Below are 26,929 nucleotides of genomic sequence, written 5' to 3' on the forward strand. Positions count from 1 at the left end.
TCCTTCTTAAAAAATTTAAACAATAAAAATTTCCCATAATAAATAGGAAGGAGGCCAAGTAGAAAGTTTCCCCATATCTTAAAAATACTTAGGAATTGTGACAAGCAAGGGAAGCATTGGCCGTGTCCGAAGCCAGCACACTCTTTGCAATACCGTGTCGTTCCCGTGCCTTCCTTCGGGAGAGGAGATCCCCTTCCCTCCCGTGGGGCTGAGTGAGGTTTGCTGGTTGAGTCCTTCGCAGGTCTTTGGATTCAGCTGTAGGTAAGAGAAATCCACAATAAAGCTTTGCAACCGAAGTCAGTGAGCACATTCTTTGTTCCTGCATGGGAGACCCAGCAATATCCAAGGTTTCTTGAAAGTTGAATTCATCTTGACTGTGCCCAAGGTTGTGACTCCAAGTTCCTGGTCCGGAAGATGCTGGGATACTCTCTGTACACACAAGCCTTTCGCAGCGCAATAAATAAAGCAACAAGTTACATTACACAGCTCTATAGATTCATCAATACACGGTATAGAGACAGAACACAGCTGCTTGGGTGTGGTGTGGCGTGGTGTGGTGTGGGCAGAGCACAGCACAGACTCTGCCACATGGACAAATATCTCCACCACAGTCTCTGGCTCCGACGCTCCTCGTCTGAGGGAGCTGCTACATAAAAGCCGACGAGAGTGGACAGTGAAATGGAAGACGTCACACAGGGCCATCAGAGATGCAGGGATAAAAATTGCAGCAGGATTTTCGGGTGAAAATGGCTTGTGACTGTTGATAGATTTGAGGCCCCAGCCCAGAGAAGCCTCATGTGTGTTGCTACTCGGCTGTAATGTTGCATAACAAACACTTCCACAATTTGGAGAGAACTTCACTGAGGAGAAATCTGTAAGTAATTCAGTACCTGATCTAAACTCCCTTTGTTGGGGCTATTGGATGAGCGCTGAGCAGGAGCAAAAAGCCCAGGTCTTTGCTCCCAGGCTTCACCAGAAGCTGTGGGCAGCTCCCCTCTGCCTCTGGGGAAGGTGGCTATCTGGATGTCCCTCAGGTGAGTGCCCCTCAGGTGAGTGTCCCTCAGGTGAGATGAGCCTCAGTGAGGTGTCCCACAGCCAAGCACATGCTCAGAGGATGCCTGGGGCTCATTCCCTGTGGGATACAATGCACTTCCCTGCCCTGTCACTGCAGGAAGGGGAGGTGAGGAATGAGCACTGGGGTTTTCACTGGTCCTGTGTCATCCCCTGCCACTGCAGAGTGCAGGGGGACGCTTCCAGCACAAGACACCTTCCCTGAGGGCAATGCCAAGTTCAAAATGCACCAGGGGCTGATTTGATGGACACTTGGGTGGGAATGAAAGTGAAACTTCAATATGACCACACCACCTCAGCTGGGCCCTGCTCCACAGCCTGCTGGCTCCAAACTCCCCACTCAGATATCTGGTATTTGGGTGAGGAGCCCTCAGAACACATCAGTCCAGATCGGGACCATTTTTGGCAGCTTTATTCCATGTCTGGCTACAAGGATTCTCCAAATCTCTTTGGGATCTGCCTGGAAATCTCTGCCGAAGGATGCTTTGATTCCCAGAGCTGGCACATGCTGTCAGTTCAGCTGTGAGGATCCTGAATTTGCTTTCCAGAAACTTTTCCTGTCCTGAGCAGACGAGGCTTCTTGGTTTTTTTCCTATTTTAAGTGCAGTCATTGGAAAATGACTGCAGTGGTTCTGTGAAGCAGTTAAAATGAAGCCCTTGTTTAAAGGCAGAGAGGAGCAAGATACACTCTGGCTCTGAGGATAAATTTGGACATGTCATGATTTGGATCATCATGACCTGGATCAAAGAACATTACAAGGCTAATATGTCAGAAGCAACTCCTGAACTGCCCCACGGACTGCTGAATACTTGGGCTGGGTTCAGGTGGAGGTTTGGAGCCGGGCTGTGGTGCTGCTCAGCACTCACAGTGACAGAGATGGGAACACACATATTGCAAGTTTTATCCCTGGGGAAGAGAAAGAAGGGTGGAGGTCACTCAACCGATGTCACGCACAGGAGGGTGGCTGTTCACAGCTCCAGACACACAGGAGACCAACACACAAGTCACACCCAACCCACAAGTGTTTCCTGGAGGGAGGAGACGTACCAGCGTAGTATCCCAACATCTTGCACTTGGAGCCCATGCAGCTCTTGGAGAGATGTCGTGTGGGGCGGAAACAGGGAAAACATAAACAAACGCACCCTTTTGGTTGCGCAAAGACTCACGAGTGGTTACCTGTCCAGAGATCAGTGGGGCTATGTGCATTAGTCGTGCAAGAGGAGAAACGAACTGAAACACAAGTAATGAGAATCCTCATCTTTGGTATTGTAGCTGTTGAGGTTTTGGTTGCTCTGTTCCTTGTTCTTTTGAAAAAACTGCATAGGCACAAATTAAAGACAATCTTCAACTTTAAGATGACTTGAGTTGTCAAATGAAGCAGCAATCGTACTGGCTTTGCTTTGTTCTCATTCTCATCAACCCTTTCTTTGAGATCTGCTTCCGAAAATGTCCAAGATGTCTGTAGAACACAGTGTGGTATTCGTTTGCTTCCTGACATGCTTCCTTGGTTTTTTTAAATTTTTATTTTATCTTTCAATGGAACAGTTTGTTGCAGAAGTAGGTGCAGAAAATGTTTCTTTGGTTTCGATTAAGTAGTACATAAAAAAAGTCTCAAGTGTCTCTAGCGGAGCACAGCCGCGCCGGGCCGGTCACCAGCCAGCGGCCGTTCCGCCACCGCCGGGGAGGCTCCGCTGCACGGAGCTGGAGAGAGGGCTCGGAGCTTGCCAGGCTTCCCCAGCGCCAGCCAACCACCCGCACCAGCGATGACAAAGAGAAATGGCAAGTTATAAACATCTTTGGCTTGCAGAAATCCTGTCTCTTTGGTGTGCTGTGTTCCTGCCAGCTCGGGGAGCTGGTAGGGAAAAGGAACTTAGGGATGCAATAGAGCTAAACGCGGCACATCTGAAACGGTCCATGGTATCTGAAGGGCTTGTTTCTGTTTCTTTTCCTGCTTGAAAGTACCATAAAATATTGAAAAAATGAACAAAAATACATTGAACGCTAAAAAGGTTTCGGTAACACAGCTGTTGCCGAGGAGAAACCAGATTCCTGGAAACTAAAAAGGATGTAATAATGTAAATAAATCTGGATCTTCCAAAACATTGTGTTGCTCCATGAACTGTAGCAGTTCCATCGACCTCCTGAGTGTGCATTAGGTACAAACACAGAGCTTGCGAGGAACTGCCAGCTGTGCTTGAGGCTCGTGCCATCTCCGTGGTGTTCCTGGGATGTCAGGCTGCAGCTGGCACAGCTGCCCTGGGCAGGCCAGGGACAGACCATGGCTGTAGCTACTGGCTTTGTGCTTGATACTTTGAGCTCAAGAAAACTGAATTTTTCTGATCCAAGAACAAGCTGATTCAATCAAACTAAAAAACCAACCAAAAAAAACCTAAATCTGATTTTTTTTCCCCTAAAACACTTAACAAAACCATGCCTGAGTTTAAAAACAGCGTCTTGGGTTTTTAGTATCCAACTTTGTGCTCCGTTGTCGTGTGGCCGCAGGGTGGTGTGGCCAGCACACGGCAGGCGCTGGGCACGGGAGGCTGCCGGGCTGGCAGCGGCTCCCGCCGGCCACGGAAACCTGGGGCTCAGGAGAAACCTGCCTCAAGAACGACTCCCCTACGTTTCAGACCTGCTTCGCCTGTCCTGAGCATAGTATTGTGTGGAGAGAGGTTAAAGTGGAGCCTGCGCCTGCTAAGACTGACGAGAAGCCGTAGGAATGTCCTCGGGAACAGCTGGGCTGGGGTTGGTTGCGGGGGGATTGTGCTTTAAGTCACCAGCGAGGGGCCCTGCTGCGAGGCCGCTCTCTCTGCGCTGTGCCGGCCGTGCCGCGCCCCTCACGCCTTGGTGCAGGTGCTGGGGGCCGAGGAGGAGCCCCCGGAGCTCAGGTCGTCCTGCCACTTCTCCAGGCTGCGCCGGCGGGCATTCATGAAGAAGTTGCTGACGGTGGTGAGCTCCAGGCCCAGCTGCTGGGAGATGGTGATCTGCATTTCTTTGGAGGGACGCTTGTTCTCCTTGAAGATGGCGAAAAGCGTTCGGCGCTGGAGGTCCGTGAAAACCAGGCGGGATTTCTTCTGGGAGTTGTTCCGCTCTTTGTTGGGCTCTTGCTCTTTGCGTTTGCAGGCTGGGAAGGGGTGGCAGAGACAGAGAGAAAGTGTCAGGGTGGTGCCCACAGACCCCGCCGGCCACCGCAGTGGCAGGCACTGACACACGGTGGGCGCAAGTGTCACCGGCTGAGCCAGCACCGCTCTGGCACACGGAACCTGAGGGCTCCCAGAGGAGTCCAGTGGGCTGCATTGCTTTTACATCCTCAATACCTCTCAATTGCTAGGAGTAACAGTTGAACATACGTTTAATCCCTTTAAACAGCCCAAACCCCCATCAAAGCTCCAGTAGCAGCAACTTTGTGTGACCACCAAGGGGAAAAACTGCCATGGACTCGCTTGGCCTCCCAGCACAGGGGTCAGGCACTGGCTCACCTGGTCCTTCCCTACTCCTCCCCTGCAGCCTGACTCCTGCAGTGCCACCACCCCAGGGCACCGCTCCCAGTGCCGGTCCCCCTTCCCGGGGCATGTCCCAAGAGTGAAGCCAGGCAGAAGCTCCTGTCAGAGCTCAGGTCAGGCAGGGCAGCAGTGCCGGACCATCACTGCACTGAGCGATGCTAATGGATCCTAAAATCCATCTGTATTAATAGCTGCTCTGTATTTATTAGCAGAGAGAGAACAGCAAGTGCTGAAACCAATACCGCTGCCGGAGCACGCCCACACTTAAAAATAGCCTGCCCAGGCTGTCTGCGCCGGGCACAGGGAGAAAATCCATATGTTGACATGGTTAGGTAATGTGCCGGGACAAAATGAGCCCAGAGAATTGATAAGTGGGTGGGTTTTAAGCACCCCTGTTAAATAATTCTGCAGGTCTGGAATGTGAAATGAAGCTGGCCCAAAAGTAAAAGTCAGACTGTGGCAATGTCTGTAATTAACCCAGTCACAGCTGTACCTGTGTGGAGCCTGGCTCAGGCACTGTGGCACCGAGTGCCTCCTTCTGTGCAGGGCCAGGATCTCACAGCATTTCTGCAGGAAACTGGAGTATTTTTTTGGAGTGCCTGACCCTGACCCCTCTCAGCTGCCAAACTGCAGTGGCTGCAGCAGAGCTGCCTCTGGGAGGGAGGTCAAGGTCAGGCCTCAAAATACTCCAAAGTATAAGAGGAGGATGGTCCTGAGAGTCGGGTTGAGACCCAGACAGGGGTTGTGGGTGAATGTTCCCAGCACAGCCCTCCCGGAGCAGTGGCACCAGCACAGGGCTCTGGCTGGAGCCACGGCAGCAGGAAGCAGCATGGATGCTCCTGCCTGGACATGCCAGAGGCATCAGGGGGAGCGTGCACCTGTGTCCCAATGGCCAGATCCGCCCTCTCCAAGGGCATTATCCCCGAGGCACCAGGAGGGAAGAATTTGGGCTCTCTGACTGCACCTCTGACACCACACAGATAATATCCTACTGCCTGTCTGAGCTGAAAAAGCAGATTTTAAGCTGGGTTTACTTTGCCAAGTGTCTGGAATCCATGCCGTGATGTCCCTGGTGCTGGGGACATGATGAGCACAAGCATCTTTGCTGCAGCTTCTAATCGGTTCCGGGACACTGGGATGAGTGGAGTGTTTCCTACCATCACTAATTTATGTCCAGAGATACTCTGCGTTTTACAGTTATTGGTATCTGATAATAAATAATGCAGAGGTATGTGCTTTTTGATGCATTCAGTAAATACTTTCCTTGAACTGTTGAGTTTGCTCTTGAAAAGGCCCCACAAAGGCAAACGCTGCACCTGACGTGCATCTCTCAGCAGAGAAAAATGGGGTGAGCACTCTAATAAAATCAAGTGATTTTCCGGGAAGAAAGAGAAAGGTTTTAACAGCAGAGGGAAGGGAAGAGACCGTCTGGATTCTAAGCACAATTTGATTTATTAGCTGCCGTTAAACCTGAACATATCCTATGGAAGAAAACGGACAACCGGCACGAACTGAAAGCCATAACTGTGGGAAAAAAATAAATATAAAAGCTTCCTTTTTCTTCTGCACTGGACTAAAGATGCTCTTCCACAGAAACAATATAGGAACTGCTCAGAAATGGGGTCAGTGCTGCATCCGTTAGCGTGGACCAAAGAGGAGGCCTACGACTTGAAGAGCATTAAGAGGGTGCAGGGACCTGACGCTGCGCTGTGACACGCTGAGGATCATCCCACTGAATTTCCCTACTAATAGTTCATTTGTCTGATTTTCTACAACAATGACTCTGATTTTCCATTTTCTTCCCCACAAGAGAGGAACCTAGCCAGCCCAGGCATTCCAAACAGCCACAAATCCTGAAAAATATCTAGGAGCTCTAGTGCTCAGCTCAATCCCACCCTCTGAGCCCTCAGGCATGGGGCAGGGATGTTCCATGGCCTCCCTCCTTCCTCGGCTCCTGCACTTCTCCAGGAGGGAGACAGAGATGAAGACACAAAGGTCACCATCATAAGAAGGAGGAGGAGGCCAGGGAGGGGTCCCAGGGGCCGGAGCAGTGCCCGAGAAGCCCCGGGAGAAGCTGAGCCACTTGCCAGGATACTGGAAATACCAACAACACAGCTCCTGTGCTTCTCTGGTTCTGCATGTTTTTACCGATGGCAAAAGTGGCTCTGCACCCATGAAACAAAGAGCAGGTGTTAAGGAGGAGCCAAGCAGAGACCAATATTCCCTTAATCCGGCAGTAAGTCCTCACTCTCCATCGTTCCTAAGGACAAGCCGTGAATATTGATCCCACCTATGTGGTTTGTGTGGGTGCAAAGTCACCCAAACCCAGTTATCTGTCTGATGGAACTAAAACTGCTCCTCAATTTGATTTTGGAGAGGACTCAATGTGAGGGAAATGTAATTACTCTGGTAATACTGAACACAATGAAATGACCACCAAAGCGTTTTCTAAAGATTGAAAATGTTTTTCTTTTGCTGTGATTCACTTAAAGCAAGCCCTGGTATATCCCTGTTACTACAATCTCTTAAAAACTAGGCCTCAGAAATCAATTTGATTACCTCTCTGAATTAAGTATGCACGAATGAGAGCAATTGAGATCAATACAAATTAGGTTAAGTACTCCGCTGTGTACAAAATCATTATGGAACAAGGAGCAATCAGAATGAAGATGCAAATAATCACATTGTCGGGGTGGGCAGCCAGTGCTGCTCATCCCAGCTGCTGCATACACACCAAACCCCTTATTTTTGAAACCCTAGGAATGCCCTTGATGGCATTTATCCAGAAAAACAGATTGGATGTGTAGCACGAAGTTAATTCTGTTCTTCCAGAGAAGTTCTGCTTGCTCATCCATTGTAGTGGTGAGGTGTTCCCTGTTTGGAGATCCAGGGATTCCTGCAATGCTCCAAAAAAGAAGCTCACAGCCCGGCTGTTTCCAGCCAGGAAGGCGTTTTCTTGGTACCCCACCTGATTTTTCCCTGTCAATCCTGCACAATCCCCACGGAATGCCACCCCTCTCCAAGCCCTGCATCCTGCAGCTCTCTGAGAAGAAAAGATGAATGGTTTTGGGGACATGGCTCCTTTATGTTTCTTCCTGGCACGCCACAGCTCTCAGGCTGTTTGTGTCCAGTCTCCTGTAAATCTGCTGGATGGCTGGAATTGGGCTGTAAATTCTGCTCCCTCCCTGCAGTGCTGCAGCACCCACCTCAGCACAGGATTTCTGACAGGAGCCTCTGGGTACCACTGGAACCTTCCAGCACAGCACAACTCTGGATCCTTCTGGCTGCACTCTGAGAGTCCCACACATCTAACACCTGGGAGATTTATGCTTCCTCTTGTTCTGGAGATTCTCCCTTTTGAATCCCCAAATAGTTTCCAGCTGAATTATAACACTTTCCAGTGACAAGGATTTATATTCCCCTTGTCAGAGCACAGGGATGAAGCCAGGCCTTCCCCATGCCAAGTGCTCTGCCTGTTGGAGCAGCATCTCCAAGTGATGCACCAGCACAACCCTGGAGGTACCCGAACACAGCTGTGACTGGAAGGACTTTGGGCATCTTTTCCAAGGAAGGGCTGGGGATTTAAAGCTGAGGTGGGTAAGCAAGAGCTGAGCAAGAGCCTGAAATCTTACTGCAAGGGGAAGGACAGATCTAGTGAATCCTTGCTGTGTGCTCCAATTTTCAGGAATTCTGACCCATGGGAGAAAGTAGGACATAAGCATTTCCTTTTACTGCCTGTTATCGATAGGGTGGAATTAGGAAGAACAGGAGAGGAAAGGACAGGAGCAAAGCTCCACCAGGTTCTCCAGGAAAGCCAGACCTGTGCTGCCCTCCAAGCTCTCCTTGCACTTCAGCTGAACACACAAAGCAAGAGCAGCCCTGTTTCTCCACACACTCAGGTTCCCATTTCCTTCTTCCCAGGGGCTTAGGAAAGCTCAGCTTCAGCAGGAGAGGGGCCCTCCTGGCAGGCTCCAGAGAGGTGGAGGTGAGGAAGGGAGGGGAGAGGGGCCATGGATCCCACCATGCCCACAGGAAGGAGTGGGCAGGACAAGCCCACGGGAGAAGGAACACGGAGAAGAAGGTGTGTGGGAAGCTCTCTGAGGAAGACTTCCTTCTGCTCTTCCTTCCCCTCCTGCAGCCGAGTGCTGCTTGCCAAAGCTTAATGCCTCAGCACAGGCCTCGTGCTCCCATCCCATTATGAGGGGATGAGAACTGCTGGAAAATCACCACTGCTCATAAATATGTTCCCTGCTTACTGAGAGATATTTTGGTCTCGGAGACAATTTGCGTTTTGGGAACCTGCCAGCCTCTATCGCTTGTCTAATAATTCCTCTGTGCAGCATTTACCAGTGGTTTGAGTCCCTTTTTTCACAATGGAGCAGTTTGATTTAATAGCTCAAAAACCCCAAACAACCCCAAAACTCTCCAATTTATTTTTTGATTGCATTTCTCTCTGCCATCAGCGAGTTGTCTGGCTGATGTTATCACCAAACCCATTTGAGATTAGTCTGTTTGGTATGATTTCTGTGTGCAAAACCCTCTATAAATCAGAGAGCCTTTTATGCAAAAGTCTGCAAGATTGATAGAGCTGGATACAAAATCTTTTACCTTGGAAAAAGAGATGTATTATCTGTCCCGTTGGATATAGTTCTTTCCCTGCATATTCATGGCCCAGGTATGATGGGCTTTTTCCAGAGAAGACAGGAGACAAGATGGGAGACTTAAATATAAATAGATTGCTATCAGAAGGAAGGGAATGTTCTTTTTTGCTGTGTCTAGTGGGGATAAGATGAGAAGCAAAGGATTTAAAAGACAAAAAGTGAGATTAAGGCCAGTCATTAAGGGGTTTTTTTGTACCTGTAAGCCCTGGAAGAGATCACTTAGGTAAAAAATCCCCCTCTGGAGATTCCTGAAGAAAGGGGCAGACTGCCAGGACAAGTGATGTCTGCAGTCCCTTTCAGCCCTGCTTTCCCTCTGAGATCCATTCTCCGTACACCTGCAGAGCCCCGTTTCCACTCTGAAGGCAGCTCCAGGGGAGCTGCTCTGATGAGAGGAGTCTGCTGCCTTTAGTGCTCGGAGGCTCGGCACAGCCGTGTTGGGTACTGCAGGAAGCTTGTCATCTCCCAGTAATGGCTAATTGGAAGGGAAGGAAAAGCTCCTGCAGCTGCTGGATGGCAGCAACATCCAGGACAAGGTTTTGTGAATAATACCAGGGAGGAGCACCAGGGATGAGCACCCGGGGCCACAGTGCAGAGCCAAAACGCCCCTACAGAGTGTGGGAAGAACCAACACCAGTCACTGGGAAATAATCCTTTTGGCAAATATGTCCTCTCCTTTATGCATTCCTCGCCACAAATAAATTGTGGCAATTTTCAGCTGCAGAGGAATACTTGAGTTTGGGCTATTCCAGTTCAAACAGTGATGGGCAAGAGATACATGGAAAAAAAGAGATGCTGGGGAAAAAATCTGATAAGGAAATAGTGAAGAACAGCTTCAGATTGACTAGCACATGATGACCAATTAATTGTTTCTTTTAAAAAGTAGGGGGAACAATATAGAAATACATTTAATCACAAATGTACTCAGAAGTAACTTTACCAAATAATCAAGAAACTGATAAAACTCATCTGCTTCGCCAAAACAGATTTCTGTGTGGCAGAAACGCCTTCAGAAATGATGTGGAACAAAGAGCTGGGGCAGGGTATTATTTCGGAAAGTTGGTACATGAGAAATATAATTTATCAGCTGGCACCACAATTTACTGCATGGATTGTTCAAACACAACCACTAATCTATAGCTGAAGAGAGCACCAATATTTCAAGCCACTAAGCACCTTTCAGAAAACCTTTATGTACCTGTATATTTAGTTCTACACTAAGAAATAGTTTTATAAATAGGCAATTCGCCTGATACAGATGTTATCATGCCTTAATTTTTAGCTGGAGATACAGACAACAACATAGTCTCAAAATCCAGGGAAGAAGCATTTGGTAGGGCACAAAGAGGCAGGGGACAGGCAGACAACGGTCCACAGCCCATTCCTCACTGTGGGACCCCTCTCCTTGGCCTGGGGGACTTGGGGGTGCAGGGGCTCAGCCTGGCATGTGGCGCTGCCACCGCCCACTCCTGGTTCCGTCACCCACGGCTCGCCGGCCCCGGGCGTCTCGTCTCGCTCCCGCTCCCGCTCCCGCTCTCCTCCTCCCTTCCCTCCTTCCCCGCTCTCATCCCTCTCCGCCGCTCTCCGTGGTACTGACGGGTCTGAGCACGGAGCGGGGGTCGGGCAGTTCTGCACACATGAATCATTGATGGTGTTTTGGTACAAAAGTGTTTAATCATCAATAAGGCGATCCGGCACCGGAGAAGGTAAACAGGCGGCGGAGCGCTCTGCTGACCCCACAGAAATGTAGGGACTGTATGTCGGGGCCGCCGGGGCTTTCCCGACACCTTCCCGCGGCGGGGAGGGAGGGCAGGAGGGAGGGTTGGGAGCCCCGATCCCCCCGTCCCGAGGGCAGCCCCGCTCTCCCGGAGGGAAGCGGCAGGAGCGGGGGCACCAGCCCGCTTTGGGGACGAGGTCCCGGGCTGATGCCGCCGCCGGGGGTGGTTTTGTGGGAAAAGCGTTTGTCCCACCCTCCCAAAGCCCCCGTCGTGCCCCGGGGGCAGCGCGGTGTCCCCGGGAGGGCACTCGCCGCTTCCCCGGCCCCAGCCGCAGCGAGACACGCGCACGGTGACCCCAAAAGGGTGCTCTGCCCTCGGAGCTCCAGAGCACGCACGGAATTCCCCGTTCACAGCGGGTCCTGCCCGCACCCTCCCGCACAGAAACCCCCAGCACCGTCCCCTGATGGAGGAGTCTTAAAGACCTCCAAGAAGAGACAATAAGCAGAGAAATAATAGGATTAAATTAGATTAGGTTAGAATAGAATAGAATAAACAGCACTATACATCTTCTGTAATAATAAGAAATACTAAGCACACCTACCCTGCTACGGCTCCCACAGGGAGAGGGGGATTTCCCTTCAAGGACAGTAGATTTTTGCCCCACTTGGGAAAAATTTCCAGGAGTATGGGACAAATAGCTGGTGGGTTTTGTTTGTTTGTTTGTTTTAAAACCTGAAATACTTGTGGCTTTTTCCCCATGCTCAGAGGGATTTAAGCAAACGAGTAAAGGGGGAGAAGGAAGCACTGAGGCAATGGGGCCGCATATTCACACGTGGTAATAAAAGGAAATTAAAATAATCGATTTCCTGAAGGGAAAGGTAATTTGCAAAGGTCTTTCCTGCTCCATGGGGAATCCATGCCCACTCAGCACCTGAGCTCCCTCCAAACTTTACTCCTGGATGCAGAGGCATTCAGGGGGACTGGTAAAGCAGAGATCCAGAATTGTACAGGCATAACTCTGCGTGCAGCTGTGATTCCTGATTTTCTGCTCTATATGTAGGGCTCCACGGGGAACCCCCACCCGGGTCCAGTGCTGGGAAGGAAAAGCACCAGCCACGTTACTGGAAATGAGCCGGCTCAGGTTCCAGATCAATGAAAACTGGGTCCACACGCTGATGCTCCTGTTGCCAGCATTAATGCTCTTTTAATCTTCTAAACATTATCTGCATCGATTTCCCTCTTGATACACGTTTGTTTGTGAAGGCGACATCACCGTGTGCTCAGCAAAAAACCCAAAACCCTTCTTGTCCCTCCAACGTCCCTGTCACAGACAGAGCTCGGCACCTTCATTTGGCTGCAAACAGAGAGGATGCCCGCGGGTGCTGGACGGGACGAGAGGAGTTTGCAGTTGCCGTTAGAGCCGAGGAGGGCATCAGCATCCCTCTCCCGACGGGCAGCACAGCCGGGACTGCCCCGCACCTCGGGAAAGCCCGAGCACTCTCCGTGGGGGTTTTGGAGACCCTAGGCCGTGGGTGTTTAACCCGCAGCACCTCTGGTTAGGGGTCGGGCAGGGATTACGGCCATCAATCATCCATGGCTGCTCTTTGCCCTGCTCTGCTGCATCCCAGCCCCGCTCGGCAGCTGCTCCTCGTGCAAGGACTCTCTGTGCCCATTTCCGCACCGCAGAGACCCCCGCGTCCCCTCAGCCCCCTCCGGGTGTGCCAGCAGAGCGGGCAGCCCTGGGGACAGCCTGCTGTGTCCCTGGCCACTGGGGACCAATCTGCCCGCGTCGGAATCAATTGAAATAAAACAAGGACGGACTCGGTGGCACAAACACCCCCGGATTTTCGTCACTGTCAGAGCAGAGCGGCCCGGTCCCTGGCCCCCGCCCCATGCCGCGGTCTGTCCCACGCGTTTCTGCCCGCGCCAGAGCCCCCCGTGTCCCTCTACACCCACGTCCACGGCCGCGCGGTTCCCGGGGAGGGGGGAGGCAGCCCCGGCCGTGCTCCGCGGCGGGGCCCTGCCCTCACTCCCGCGGGACCGACCGGCCGGCGACCCCCGGGCACCCACCGCGCCGCGGACGCACCCCGCACGGCCCCACGGCAGGGACAGCTCTCGCCGGGCGCGTCCCGCTCACCCCCGGTGCGGGCGCTGCTGGAGATCGCTACCGGGGGTCGGTACCGGGGGTCGGTACCGGGGGTCGGTACCGGGGTCGCTGCCCGCCGCCCCCCCGCGGCCCCCGCAGAACAATGGGGGCTGCGGCGCCCCGCGACCGCGCCAGGGGGCGCCCGCGCGCCCTCCGCGGACAATGCGGCCGGGCCGGGGCTGCGGGGGCTGCGCGGGTCCGGCCCCCGCCCGCTCCCACCGGCCCCGCCTGTCCCGGGACGCGGAGCCCCCTCCCGGCCCCCCCCCCTCCCGCTGCTCCCGGCAGCGCCAGGAGGGATGCTCGCGGAGAGCGCGGTGCGGTGCGGAGTGCGCACCTTCAGCACCCGGCCCTGGAGAGCAGCCCCGGCCCCGCCGCCGGGCAGCGGTAGCGGCAGCGGAGCGCTCCCCTCCGCCGGCCCCGAGCCCCGCACAGCCCCGCCGGACGGAGCCGAACTGCGCGGTGCCGGCGCTACGGGAGGTGGGAACTGGCCGGCCCCGCACAGCCCCGTGGTTCAAGGGCGGAGCGCGCAGCGGGGAAGCGGCCGGGCCGGGCCGGCGGAGGACGCACTGCGGGGCCGGCGGGGCAGCGCTGGGCTCCGGCGGTCGCGCTCCGCTCCCCTCAGGGCGCTGGCCCGCACCTACCTGCCAGCCGCAAGGCAGACATCCTCTGGAACTCCGGCTCCTGCAGCCACTTCCACATCCTGCGGAACGTCTCCCGGCCGGACTTCAGTTTACTCCAAGGCTTGGGGTTCCGCAGCAAGTCCGAGAGGGTCCCTTGGGAGCGGCACAGCACTCGTTGGGCGAAGATGGCCTGCGGGATGCTGTAGCGCTTCAGCTCCGCCGTGATCCTTTGTGCCACCTCCTTGGTGTTGATCTCCTCCAGCTGACCCGCGCCGCTCCCCTGCGGGCCGGCGGCGGGGGGCGGCCGCTCCCGGCCGGCGGGCAGCGCGGGGCCGTGCGGTGGCGGCGGCCCGGGGGGCGCGGAGTGGTGGGCGCCGTTCAGGGGCGGCAGCATAGCCGGGGGTGTCCCCAGTCCCCGGGGCAGGTGCTGCTCCCCCCGCGCCAGCATCGCCGCGTGCGCCTCGAAGTTGGGGCTCAGCATCTTGTCGTGGCCGGGCGGCCCGTAGCCGTGGAGGCCCTGCTGGGCGCCAGGGAGCGGGCCCAGCCCGTTGCCCAGCGGCGAGAGGCTCTGCCCCACGGCCGGCACCTCCTTGTAGGGCCCGTAGAGGCTGTTGACGGCCGGCAGCCCGCGCTCGTCCCGCATGAGCGCGAAGCCACCGCCGGCGCTGCCCGGCAGGCGCTGGTGGTGGTGGTGGTGGTGGTGGGCGTGCGGGTGGGCGTGCGGGTGGTGGAACTTGTCGGAGACGGCGGAGATCGGCGGCAGGGGCTGGAGCGGCGTCAGCGTGGTGTAGGTGCCGCTCATGCCCATGCCGGGGGGCGAGGCCTCGCAGGGCACGCTCATGGCGTGGTGCAGCGGGATGGAGAGCTCGGGCCGGTACTCGGCGGCGCCGTCCAGCAGCGAGGCCATGCTGGGCACCATGGCGGGCCGGGCGGCGGGGGGCAGCTCCTGGTGCGGCGGCGGCGGCGGCGGCGGCGGCGGCGGGGGGGGGGGGCGGCACCCGGAGCGGCCCCGCGCCGCGCCCGCCGTGGTGGGGGCTGGGGCTGCCCATCAGCTCCGGTTCGTGCCCCGCCGCCCCGTGCAGGCTGCCCAGCGGCTCCATCGCCAGCTCGGGGTTCATGGCGCAAGCACCCGGCTCCCCGCCCAGGCACCGCCGGCCGCCGCGCCCGCTCCTCATCCGCTCATCGGGGCGGCGGCCGCCGCGGCCCGGGGCCGCCCGCCCCGCGGGCAGCGGCGGCTCAGCCGGGCCCGCCGCGCCGGCCCCGCGCCATGTCCTCGCCTCGCCGCCGCCGCCGCCGTCTGCGGGCGGCGGGAGCTGTCCGGGGCCGCCCCGCCCCGGCCGCGCCCGCGGGGCCGGGCCTGCGCCGCGGGCGGGCGTGAGGGCGTGAGGGCGTGAGGGCGGCGGGGCAGCGCGGGAAAGGCGGAGCGCGCCGGGGCCGCCAATGGTCGCGCGCTGAGGGGCGGGGGGAGGGGCCTCCGTGAGGGGACCGCGGGGCCCTTAAAGCTGCCACCGTCTTTGTAGAGTGAGGGGCGCACGGCGCCGCCGGGACCGGCCCCGAACCGGCCCCGGGAGCGGCCAGAGCTACTCCCGCACTGCCGCCACGGGGACCTGTTGCCCTGGCGGCGCGGCGGCCGCGCGGCTCTCCTCCCGGCAGGCGGCCCAGCAAGCCCCGGTCCGGCAGCGGGGCTCCGCAGCCGGCTGCTCCAGGGGCCCCGCTGCACACAGCCGGCGCTGCTGCAAACCACGGTACAGCGCCGATCTGTGCTGTTGGTTACTGGTTATCAGTTGCCTTAAATGCGGCTGAATTAGGGCTCATTAACAAGGTGTGATGGATGCACGTCAGCCGGGCGTGCATGGTGCAGTGCCAGGAGCCCCGCGTCCCCGTGCCACCCCGCTGGCACACGGCTGTGGGGTCCCGCTCACCGGTGCACACACGGACGGGCGTTCCCCCCTCTTGCCGAGGAAGGGCCGGTTCCCCAGGCCGCCCCTGAGTCCTCGCGGCTGGCAGGGGCAGCGCACAGCTCCGCAGGGCTCATGGCGAGGGGCTGGCACCGCGGCTCTGTGGGCACGGGCAGGACGGATGGAAGCGGACAGGGACGGGGAGCCAGGAGAGCGGCCGAGGAGCAGCGGGCAGGATCCCAGTGGGCTCAGGGCCCGAGGGGACAGCATCCTCTGGCATGGAACTGGCAAGTGGGGACTTGCCTGCTATGGCACAGCCCATGCAAAGCACCCGTGCCAAGACACATCGGGTTGGGCTGTGCCTGCTGCTCCCAGCTGTGCAGTTCACTACTTCTGCCCACTCCTTTAATCAGTAGCACAGCAGCAACAGCAGCCTTGTCCTTGCGTCTTGTGTCATCCATATCTTGGCCCTGATAGCCGTCTCTGTATTTGTGAGGGTCCCACCTCCACTGGGTCATTCCAGTAACTGAAAGGGGGGAAATGGGGAGAAATGTCACCTTTTGGACACTCCATCATCAGGCCACTCTCCAGAGCACCTGGAATCTCCTTGCAAACAGGTTGTGTATGACAGCATCCAGTTTCCCTACAGATTGGATCCCAAATGATAATTACCCGTTTCTCTCCATGCTGTCGTCTCGGCGTCTCTGGAACTCACAGTGTTTTCCGGGCTGCTTTTTGGCACTAATCAGGCGGGTATAAAGTGGAGCTCCCCCCGCCCCAGATACTCCTCCTGCTGTCAGCTTGTGGTGAAGAAGGAAAAAGAAAGAAAGACAAAAAAGAAAGCCCTGGCGTGAGGTGCCTTTGTTCAGGGCAAGTTATGTGTGAAATCTTTTTGTTCTTCCTAAAGGAAGGCAAAAGTTGCAGTTGATTTGGGGAAAAGAGAAGCAAGTGCAGCGGTCCAGAGGCTGTGGGCAGGCGGGAGGGGGGTGGGTGGGCAGATCCTGATGGGAATCTGGTGCCGCAGATGTGCTGGTGCCCGTGTCCTCCCTTTTCCTCTCTTTTCCTCTCTTTTCTTCTCTTTTTCTCTCTTTTCCTCTTGCTTTGCCTTGCCTTCTTCTTCTCCAACAAATTCATCAGGCCTGACTTTGACTTTTTCTTTCCAAACCTGCACCTGATGGCTGTGTCCCCAGAGGATGTTTTGTTACACACCATAGTGCCTAATTCTGGTGTCTTTCCAAATTCGTGTCAAAATCTTCCTGGGAATCAACCTGCCAAGGTGAAACCATCCATGCACGGCGCGGTTGTACCCAAAGCAGAGGGCGCATCCTGATGGGGCCGTGCCTGCCCTCAGAGGCAGGAGGGTGCTGGGTGTCCTTTGTCATCCAGGCAGGACAAGGCCCAGCCGAGCTGGCAGCTGGGCACGGTGGCAGGAGCAGTGCTGGAAGCCGGGTGGCTGCTGCAGCTTCCAGCCCAGCGAGCTTCAGCTACCCAGCGGGACAGCGTTCCCTGCCTGCATGGCTGCCTTTGCCAGAGGCTTTCCCTCTGCTCTTGGGGGAGGGAGGAGGGAGTCTCTTTGTTAGCTTACCTCCTCCTGCCTGCCTGCAGCCAGGGCTCCCCGTGCTGCGGCCAGGTGCTCTCACTCCCCCCAAAGAGGCAGCAGTGGAGTGTCCAGGGATGGTGGGGTGGGACAAACCTGGGGGTTGACCTGGCCTGGCTGAGCTTTCTTGCCCAGCATGCTTCTGGTTTGGGCTGTGGCTCCCCTGGGAATATGAAGTTTAATTTCTCTCCTCTTTTGTTCTCTGGGGTTCGTCTCTGTAGTGTCCTGCAGCACCCACACCTGGCACCTGACCCAAACCACACAGGAAAGGGTGACTCCAGGGTGACACCTCAGTGCAGGACATGGCACAGGCGCAGGGAGTTCTCCTCTAAAACAGCCGTCACCAGCTGGCCAGGGCCTGCACATGTCATTTTTACCTGCTTTTAAACAAACATTGCAAGTGTTTTCTTTGGCATTTTGAAACTGCTGTCACAAGCCCATTCTCTGCAGAGGGAGCAGCTCCAGCCCCTCAGGACACCTTCCCAGGGATGGAGGCACAGCTGGACACAGGGCTGGGGGCTTCAACCCACACTGGCCACTAGCACCCTCCAGCCCTGGCACCAGTGGCCAGCAGAGCCTTCCTCACATTTACCAGTGGGAGAGGAAGGAAAGGATTTTTCCTATCCCATCCCCATACCCAGACTGGGTTGTGGGACTATAAACCCTGTCTCTCTGCCAGGATGGTCTCAAGGACAAATAGATGAGCTGTAGTGGATATTAGTGATGGGAAGCACACAGATAGCACAGACAGAGGATCTGGCATGGCTCTGCTCCTGTGCCTGCCAGCCTGAGGGACTCTATCCTGGGAGTTCATGTGAACTCCTAAAAACACACGGCAGAATTCCTGCTGGGAGCCACTGAGGACGCTACGCAGTGCTGGAGCAAGCAGCAGCTGGAACAAGTCACCTGGAACAAGTAACAGCAGTGGGCTGTAAGGTGTTCTTGGGAATGTAACTTACCTTAATGAGCAAATACCCTGAGCCAATCAGTGCCCAGATTCCCATGCTTTTTATCTCCACGTATTCCACGGGAGTGCAGAATTTGATCCATCACGCCAAGCTTGTTGCACTGCATAATGAAATACGGGGAGCATTAAGCAACACCATTGGCAACTCCTCTGGTGAAGTTTTCCAGTAAAACCCTATCAGTGGCCCAGAGCAGTTCGGGAAATAATAAGGAAGAAGTGGAGGCAGCAGAGTTTTACAGACTCCCAAAGCACAAGAAACCATTTTATTTAAAAACAATGCATTCAATATCGGGTTATGGCACATGAGTCAATGCTGCAGGCACATCACACCGCGGGATCACACTGAGAGCTCCCGAGCTCCCGATGCTCACGACGAGAACGCGGCACGGTCATGAGGGGAGCCAGGGCATGATGTGCTGTGCAGCCACGCTCCAGCCCCGGGCTGGGGACACACACAGCCTGGTCCCAGCCCCCAGGCCCAGTCCCAAGGCTCTCCATGCTCGTGAGGCTGGAGCAGCTCCACTTGCAGCGTCCTTCCCACCACGGGCGGCTTTGCCGCTCACCTGAGACTTGCCCTGGCCCTTTATGAACATCAGCCATTGAAAAATAAACAATGCCTTTAAGTATGGCCCTTAATAATGAAGCCTTTATTACAATTACGGCATTTTTTTTCTTTTTTTTAAAACTTTTATCTTTTCTTATTGAAAACAACTCCATCAGGCATTGAACTGTAGAGCCGTTGGAATAAAGACATTCATTTACAGAAAACCTGCTTTTTCCTATTTGCCCTGTTTTTGCAGCCTCCATTCACGGTTAGTTCTGTTCCACAAACTCTTGCTTTTTGGTTTAGCTCACAATTAAACCCGGTAGCCAAATGCCTGCTTTCACATGCCTCGCTACCATTCACCAAGGAGATGCAAGCAACAAAAACACAGACCCAAGATGTATAAAAGAAGAAAGGAAACATGTATTCCCAATCCTATGTACACCCCCAGCACCTTGGCACCCATCCTGTTGGCAGAGGGGCTGGAGCGGGATGTGCCTGCCACTGGACACTGTCCTGGCTGCCCAGGGCACAGCAGGGTCTCCCAATGGAGGGAGCTGCTCAAGAGGACTTCTCTAGATTTTGGAACCTCAAATGTTTTGTACTTACAGTTATTGATCACGCTGCATTAGCTCTGTTGGCTTGTCTAGACATTCAGTCATGGGAGGGAGAATTCTCCCCGAGCCATCAGCAATTCATGCAGGAAGGATTGGGACCAAAGAGAGGGAAGGAAGAGCCCAGCTGAGGTGATGCCGCATGCAGGGGCCACTGGCTGTCCTGAGCAGGGAGGGCAGTCCCAGCACCTTCCAAATAACAATTAAATAAATAATTACGATATTTGCTTATTAATGCAAAGGCATTTCTGCCAGAGAGAGGCAGCCCCAGAGAGCCTCTCCTCCTCAGCCACCTCAGCCTTCTCCATCCCCTGCTGCTCTCACCTCTCCCTCAGACCCCACCAGGCAAAACAAAAGCTGCACACTTCGAGATGGTTTTCCACCTTGCACAAGCTTGGGCAAAAAAAAATATTGATACTAAGAAGCAATTTACTTTGGGCTGTGCTGTGCCATCGATCGTGGGGCAGAACTCCCTATCAAAATCAATGATTCTGAAATGTTCAGTGTGGGTCTGGAGCATCGATGGGGAGTTTTGCTTAAAAATCAATGATGTAATATGGCGCTCTGTCAATAATTTTTCTGTATTCCCGTTTCCAAATATTTGCAGTCAGTTTTGTGCTTCCTTCTCTGCATTTGGTGCCCCTTTGTGCCTTTGGAAAGTTCTGGTGGTGATGCCAGGGCTGTCCCCAGAACTGACAGGGCGTTCTGTCCCTCTCCAGGACCAGGGGAGGTTCCAGAAACTGCATGGAGCACCTTGCTCCCTGCTTTCATGCCAATATAATGATAATAGTTCTCATTTCTTTAATTTGCTGATGAGAAATAATGGGTCCCTACAGGAAACTGGTAAAATGCCTCTTGATAAAAATGTCTGGCATTAAGACAAGCCAACAAGGGTCACCCAGGGTTCAGAGTGACCCTTCTGCCCCGGTGGACTCTTTGCCATTAGGATAAGGGTTGCTGGGCACCTCTTTACCACGGACCCCAGTGACCAGGAATGACATCAGAAATGATTCAATCCTGCACTTCATTAATGAGCAGTGCAGAGCTCTTCCTTCCCTGTGCAATTGCTGGTTTGGGGCTGAACAATCTGTGTGCTCCAGCAGTGTCCCTGCTGGAGCAGTGTCCCTGCTGGCTTGGCTGGGACCGGTGCTGCCCAGCCGCTGCCGGCCCTACAGCTCCCGGAGGCTGTGATCCCACAGCCCTTGCCGGCACTGGGGGGACTCAGTCCTTCCCTGGGGACACAGGCAGCAGGGAGGGACAGGGACCGCCTGTCCTTGTGCTCCGCGGGGTCTGTGCCCGGCACAGCCGAACTCCGCTGCCGGGGTCAGGCCCTCACGCACGATGACACCGATGAGAGCATCAAGCACAGCTCCTGTGGCACCACGGCACTGGCACATCACCACCACACCACGCGCAGCCCTGGGCAGGGGGCAGCGGGGGGGTGATCCCAGCCTCGCCACAGCCCTAAACAGCCTTTGGAAAAACAAAGCTGGGAACTGTGGGATAATTCAAATGAAGGAGAAAGCCACCAGCTCTTTCTCCACCCGGGGGCGTGGGGGAGAACTGTCCCAGCTGCGGGGGCCAGCAGAGCTGCGGTGCCACGGTGGACACCAGGATGTGCCCGGGCTGCTCAGGTTGGGTGTTGTGCTTGAGATCTCCTTCCTCATCTCCTATATCGGCTTGTAGGTAAAGAAGCTGAGAAAAATTAACAGGTGCCATTTTAAATATTGGATTTTGCATCTTTTTTCATTGTGGGGTCAGTTCTCACCCAGAATAGTAAAAAAAATGTTGAATACATGCCAGCATACTCATAAGAAACCCAGTTACTTCCCAGGCTCCTTTATCCTGAGACATAATGGCCAACACTTCCCAACTCTAAGTGACCCAATTGTTTGTCCTGTCCCCAAGCAGCCAAGGAAGCGTCTGCCCTGTCTGCCTTGGAGTGCTGATGGTGACAGGAAAATGGGACCACTACTCCAGCTGTCTGACTGGTGAGTTACAGACATAAATGGGGAAATCTGGTAATGGCATTTCCTCTTCCCTGCACTCCAGCTCTGTTCACTTCCCTACAAAAACCAGTTTTAAAAATCCCAGCTCCTAGCTTCCATTTTTGCCCATCCTGCCAGTCCCTGCCCAAGCAGAGGGACAGGGTTTGGGGCTTTTCTCACCCAATATGCCTCCAGAGAAGCCTAATTCCATTTACCATGGTGGTTTAACTTTGAAACCAAATGACAGAACAGTATCAGATGGATGGGAATGAACATGCTTCAGCCTGTCTAGTCTGGACTAGGATCTGTCCCAAATGGATTTAAAACACTGAAGTATTCCAAGAGTGATATAAACACCTAGCTAAGGTATGAGCCACTTTGTGACCTTCTTCTTGTTATTCTTTAAAAAATGTAAAATTCAGTAAATACGAAAATACCCAAGCGGTGGAAATCAGGATCCACACTGAGGAGCTTGCGTGTGACACTGCACTGGAATCCCGAGTGGCTTCCTCCATCGGCCACGGCAACGCTGAGCTATTGAGAGCAACAGATACAAAAGAAGCAAAACCTTTTAAAAGTAGCATTTCTAGCTCTAATGGGAAGGAACAATAAAATGAAGATATTTAGGGCGTTTAGTGGAATGCTAAAATACGAAGAGATATTAAAACATACTGAGTGGCTTATCTAGAAATGCAAAATGTTTCAACTTTGCAGCTGCACAAATCGCATCTACAGAATGTGATAAAAGCTTCTGCACTGCTAAATATGCTGAAACCCTTGGATGGGCAGTGGCTAAAAAGCATCTTTAAATTATGGAAAAGACTTTAGGGTGGGCTTGTTTCTTTTTTAGAATTCTATCTGAAGAATGTTTAATTTGGTTTTGGGCACTTTTTTAGACAATCATTTGGCACTTCAAGATTTAGGTTCTTAGGCACAATGCGACAAGGTGAGTTTGGCCAGTCCTTCACCGTGCATCCTGTAGAGCAGCTGGAACTCTGCAGGCAGCTGGTGGGACTCCTGCCACTTGGTCGTGAACTTGGTTCCCTTCTTGTCATAGTAGTGGTACGGGAGGTCCTCCCGCGTGTTGGGGTCAAAGCCGAAGGGCCAGAATCCGTACAGGTGGATCTCGTCACATATGGCCGAAGCCAGGGTGTACATGAGGATACCTGTGCTCAGCCGCTTCGGGGACAAGTGCTTGTTCCTCCAGTACCTGGGGAGACAAGCACGTGAGTCAGAACCAATCTGTTCAGAAATAACTGAAGGATGTTCTGAAGCAACAACAAAACTGCAGTGGCACTGAAAACAAGTGGTCCTGACTTGCCAGACTGTGCCTATCACGTCAGGCATGAGGGGAAAAATCAGTTAAGACATGTATTTGTACAAAGAGATGTATTTGGCCAGTTAAATGCAAGGCACCCACCTGTTAACGTGCTGCATGATATTTCCTGGCCAAGCCAACTGGACCTTTAGCTGCCCTCTGTGCTCAACGAAGAAGTCAACCAGTGTTCTCGTGACTGTCGCTGACGTGTGGAAGAAAAAAGCAGGGATCCAAAGAATGGCCCCATCGAGCTTTTTCAAACTTAAAAAGAAGTTGTTGCGATCCTGAATGGTCAAGAGGTTGTTGTAATACTTCTCCAGGATGCTGGGGTTGAAGGTGGTAAGGTTGGTTTTCTTTCCAACATCTTTCTGGAAAGCCTCGGTTGGAGCAAAATTGCACCGAAAGACAAAATCTGATTTATCAATTTCCTGCCCGCACTGGCTCCCGGTCAGGATCCCACTGTTGCCAACCACGGCGCAAATGTTGTAGTGCTTGTTCAGGATGGGAGACACATCAGGGAGCAGAGACCTGAAGTTATTGCTGATGGAGAAAACATACTTATGGCTGGAATAATCGTAGTGCATCAGCTGCCCAATCCGAACGCTGCTCTTGGTCAGAGAAAAGTTTTTGATGACGTCGACATGCTGAAGGATTTCTTGCCTAAAACAAGAGCAAAATAACAGAAAACATGGAGTTCTATTTCCCCTTTTTTTGCAGTGGATTTGTTTTCCACCTAGACTTATATTTTTCTTTTTTTAAATTGTACTAAAATAGTTTCCTGAGCAATAGAGTGCAGTGGTTTTTAAATTAATATAAATAGATGGGAATGAGGGAGCTGGCTCCTCACCTAGAGCTCCACTTGGCTTTACCGGCTGGTCCCTACTGACACCAGCTAAGGCTGTGCCTGTGCCTCTTGGAATACTGTCAGCATTAAAATATGGGATTGGCTTCTTAGGACAAGGGGCGCAGCTCCCAATACATCCCCCACAGTCACCCAGCTGTGGGGTGTGCACTGCACTGCCCTGTGCAGGCTGTGACATGGGCCGAGGATGGGTTTCTGCTGGGGCTGTGTGTGCCTTTCATTCCTGGTGCAGCCACAAGGCACCTGAAGCAAATCCAGGTTATCCAATTGAATTAAAAGGACACAATTTATATATATATATTTATATTCTCATTAACAAGCTTCCAATCACAAAACCAAGCAACAATTGCTGTCTCCATCTATGCAAATATAGTTCCTTAATTCATATTTGGGCAAGCACAGCAGTACTTTTACAAGAGTTATTAGGGATACTTACAAAGCAAACAAAACCAACCCTGCTTGGGAATTTCCCTTGCAGGGCATAAAATTAGAAACCCAATAGGACTTTATTTGCTTATGTTTATGGAAAACAAACAACCATTCCTCCAGCTTGCATCCTCCAATGTCTGAGCATTAATGGAGTCCCACTGGGTGCCCTAATTATGGGTTCTGGCTGACGGACAAGTGCAAAGGCAGCTCCTGAGGCATCAGCTAAAACCATCAGAGGGATAGCACAGTGACAGGCTTATGGAGCTGCTGGTGCCACGGATGGAGAAACACTGAGGGTGGCCACTGTCACATAGGCTAGGAGGTCCTGGAGAAAATATGGGACAAAGTGCCACCTCCTCTCTGTAGCCCACAGCTCCTGAGAGCAGCATGTGGCAGCACTGGAAGGGAATTACTTGTCCTGCTGTCCTTGGACAGTGGCCTGACAGGAGGAGAAAAGCCCAAACCTTGCAATGAGAGGTGCAGCAGCTTCATCCTGCCTGGCCACAGAGCTGGGTTCCTGCTCCCCAGGTGGGACATGTGAGCAGAGCCATGAGCCAGTCCCTAAACCAGCAGGCATTTGTCAGAACAAAATTACAATCCAAGTAGCTGTCTTAAATGGCTACACAGTCTTATTTTCTTTTATAGAAATGTTTAATATATGTAATCAGCCATTAGATGTATGTATAAAGAGTACAAAGCTCTGTGCCTGCCCCCGCAGCCAGAGCTGGAGGCAGGAGCAGCACTGCACTTGCTCGGAACTGCCGGCAGCTGGGAAGTTTCTCTGTGTGTTTTGGCCTCCATGAACACAGCATTTCATGGCTGTTAGAGCCCAAAGTGTTTCCAGTCTTAAAACACAGCTATTTATCCTGGAGTAATGACAATTCTACTTGCACACCAGGAAACTGGGTCACATTCTGGTACAATAATGTGTGTTGCAGCCTGGTGTCCTGCTCTGAAATAATCAAGTCTTCCAGGGGAGCTGCAACTGTCTGGGGAAAAGCTCTGGTTCAGCCTTTGTCTCTTGCCGCTGGCAAATTCCTCGGAGCTCAGAGTACTTAGCGGAGTATTGCATTCCCTTAACTCCCGGTGGGAAGGGGAACAGCCTGGGCCATGCCCAGCTGCCTGCTCACCTCTGGCGGGCGAAGGCGCTCCGGTTGAAGGCCCACTTGGAGGGCTTGTCCTGCAGCTCCTGGCCCAGGGAGTTGGTGATGGGGACGAACGAGGGGTCCAGGAACTTCAGCGCAAACTGGGACCTGGAGATGGGCACAGACACTAAAACACACACTCACATAGGGACCCATGGGGATACAGAGACAGCCACGCACACACATGGGGACACCCACGCACACACATGGGGACACATGGAGACACAGAGACAGCCACGCACACACATGGAGACACATGGGGACACCCACACAACACACAGAGACCCCCCCCAGAGCACACATGCAGACACATAGAGACATGCATACAGCACACATGAGGACACCCACGCAGACACAGAGACACCCACGCAAGCACACAACACACATGCACACACACCCCCCACTGAGACACACAGACACCCCACGCGCCCCACACACAGACCCGCAGCCCGTTACCGGCCGTGCCCGACCCGCCCCCGCGGCCGCCGCCATCAGCACCACGGAGAGCGCCCGGCGCTGCCGCCGGGGATGCGGCCGTGGGCCCCCCCCGCCCGCCGCTCCGCGCCCCGGGCGCTGCGGTTGCCGCTCTGGGCGCGCTCCGGCCCCGCTGCCGCGTCTCCCGCGCTGCCCGGGCGGGCCGGGCCCGGGGCCGCCATGGCGGGCCGCGCCTCACCTGAATCCCGCGTGGAACATGTACATGCGGGGCCCGGCGGCGCCGGCGGCGCGGGGCGCCCCGAAGATGTTGTCCTTCTTGAGCGAGACGTAGCTGATGAGGGACAGGATGAGCAGCGCCACGCTGAGCATGACGAGCCCCAGCACGCTGGCCACCCGCACCATCTTGCAGCTCCGCATGCCGGAGGCGGCCCCGCGGCTGGGCGGGTGCGGGGCGGCCGCGCCGCTACATTGGGGGCGGCGGCGGGGCCGGGGCCGGGCCGGCTCCGCCGCGCTCGCAGGAAAATGGAGGGACGGGGCGGTGAAATGGCAGCCGGGAGCGCCCGCACGGCCCCGCACGGCTCCGCACGGCCCCCCCGCACCCGTGGCGGCCCCGGGTCTCCTCCCCAGCAGCCCGATGTGCCCACCCTGACATCCCCAGCCTGCCCCCAGCAACCCTGAGGTGCCCAGACCGCCCTTCCCACTGCCTTGGGGTGCCCAAAAGCCTGGCGTGGCCCACCCTGGCAGCCAAAGGGAGCCCCCTGGAGCACCGGGTCTGCAGGGACCCCACGCAGCCCCTGGATACCCGTCAGGGGGGGCCCAGGCTGCTGGGGACCCCCTGCCTGTGCTGGGGGACCCATGTCCAGGCGGGTGCACGGCACGGCATCCCCAGCTCCCATTTCCCTGTGACACCGCAGATCATGGGTGGCATGTGAGAGCTGTGAGAGCCTGTGCTGGGCAGTGCAGACTCTATGCTGGCTTGGAAGACCCCTCACTCTTTAAAAGCCTGGTGTTCGGAGCACGGGTCATTAAACTGCCCCCTAAACCACAGAGCAAATCCCATGTGAACTCCAAGAGAGCCTTCTGAACTCCCAGGGATGTCTCTCATGAACACCATCCCTGTGTGCTGCATCGCTCTCAGTGTTTCTTCAAACTCCATTTTTCCCCTCACAAAGCCCCCCCCAGCCCGCTCTGCCTCTGAGCCCCGAGTTCACTGAAGTGCCTCATAAATAATAGATCCTGTCTTTGTAGCCCCGTCCTTGCTCTGGGCTATTTCCTACCCGCTCTCCATGCACGGAGCTCTCTTTGAAGAGCAGGAACATGAGGAGCTGGCAGGGTTGGGGTTTGCATCAGTGTGGTTCTTCAGCCTGCAGTGGGAGTTCAGCCAGAGTACGGCCCGAGGTCTATATCCCACTTCT

General features: G+C 54.6%; 2 protein-coding genes across 2 annotated transcripts; both read right to left on the bottom strand.

Moving 5' to 3' along the window:
• Window positions 1–3,909: 3,909 nt before the first annotated feature.
• Window positions 3,910–14,778, bottom strand: ONECUT2 (one cut homeobox 2). Its single transcript, XM_069001923.1, is given in 3 exon segments — window positions 3,910–4,196; window positions 13,739–14,654; window positions 14,656–14,778. Coding segments are annotated over 3 exon segments (1,314 nt in total). The 5' UTR covers window positions 14,767–14,778.
• A 3,668-nt stretch (window positions 14,779–18,446) lies between these two features.
• Window positions 18,447–26,044, bottom strand: ST8SIA3 (ST8 alpha-N-acetyl-neuraminide alpha-2,8-sialyltransferase 3). Its single transcript, XM_069001291.1, has 4 exons — window positions 25,753–26,044; window positions 25,065–25,187; window positions 22,746–23,303; window positions 18,447–22,535 (listed from the first exon to the last, which is right to left on the bottom strand). Exons 1-4 carry the CDS (start codon window positions 25,929–25,931, stop codon window positions 22,253–22,255), a joined length of 1,143 nt encoding a protein of 380 aa, XP_068857392.1. The 5' UTR covers window positions 25,932–26,044; the 3' UTR covers window positions 18,447–22,252.
• Between the last annotated feature and the right edge of the window lie 885 nt (window positions 26,045–26,929).

Source organism: Aphelocoma coerulescens, assembly GCF_041296385.1.
Source record: "Aphelocoma coerulescens isolate FSJ_1873_10779 chromosome Z unlocalized genomic scaffold, UR_Acoe_1.0 ChrZ, whole genome shotgun sequence".
Classification (NCBI taxonomy): domain Eukaryota; kingdom Metazoa; phylum Chordata; class Aves; order Passeriformes; family Corvidae; genus Aphelocoma; species Aphelocoma coerulescens.

Bases quoted from the DNA above. Each gene is read 5' to 3' on its own strand.
- ST8SIA3 (XM_069001291.1), bottom strand. From the start codon at position 25,931: ATGCGGAGCTGCAAGATGGTGCGGGTGGCCAGCGTGCTGGGGCTCGTC. The intron at 25,188-25,752 runs GTGAGGCGCGGC...GCCCATCTCCAG, and splicing joins ATGTTCCACGCGGGATTCAG to GTCCCAGTTTGCGCTGAAGT. The intron at 22,536-22,745 runs GTGGGTGCCTTG...TTGTCTCCCCAG, and splicing joins ATCATGCAGCACGTTAACAG to GTACTGGAGGAACAAGCACT.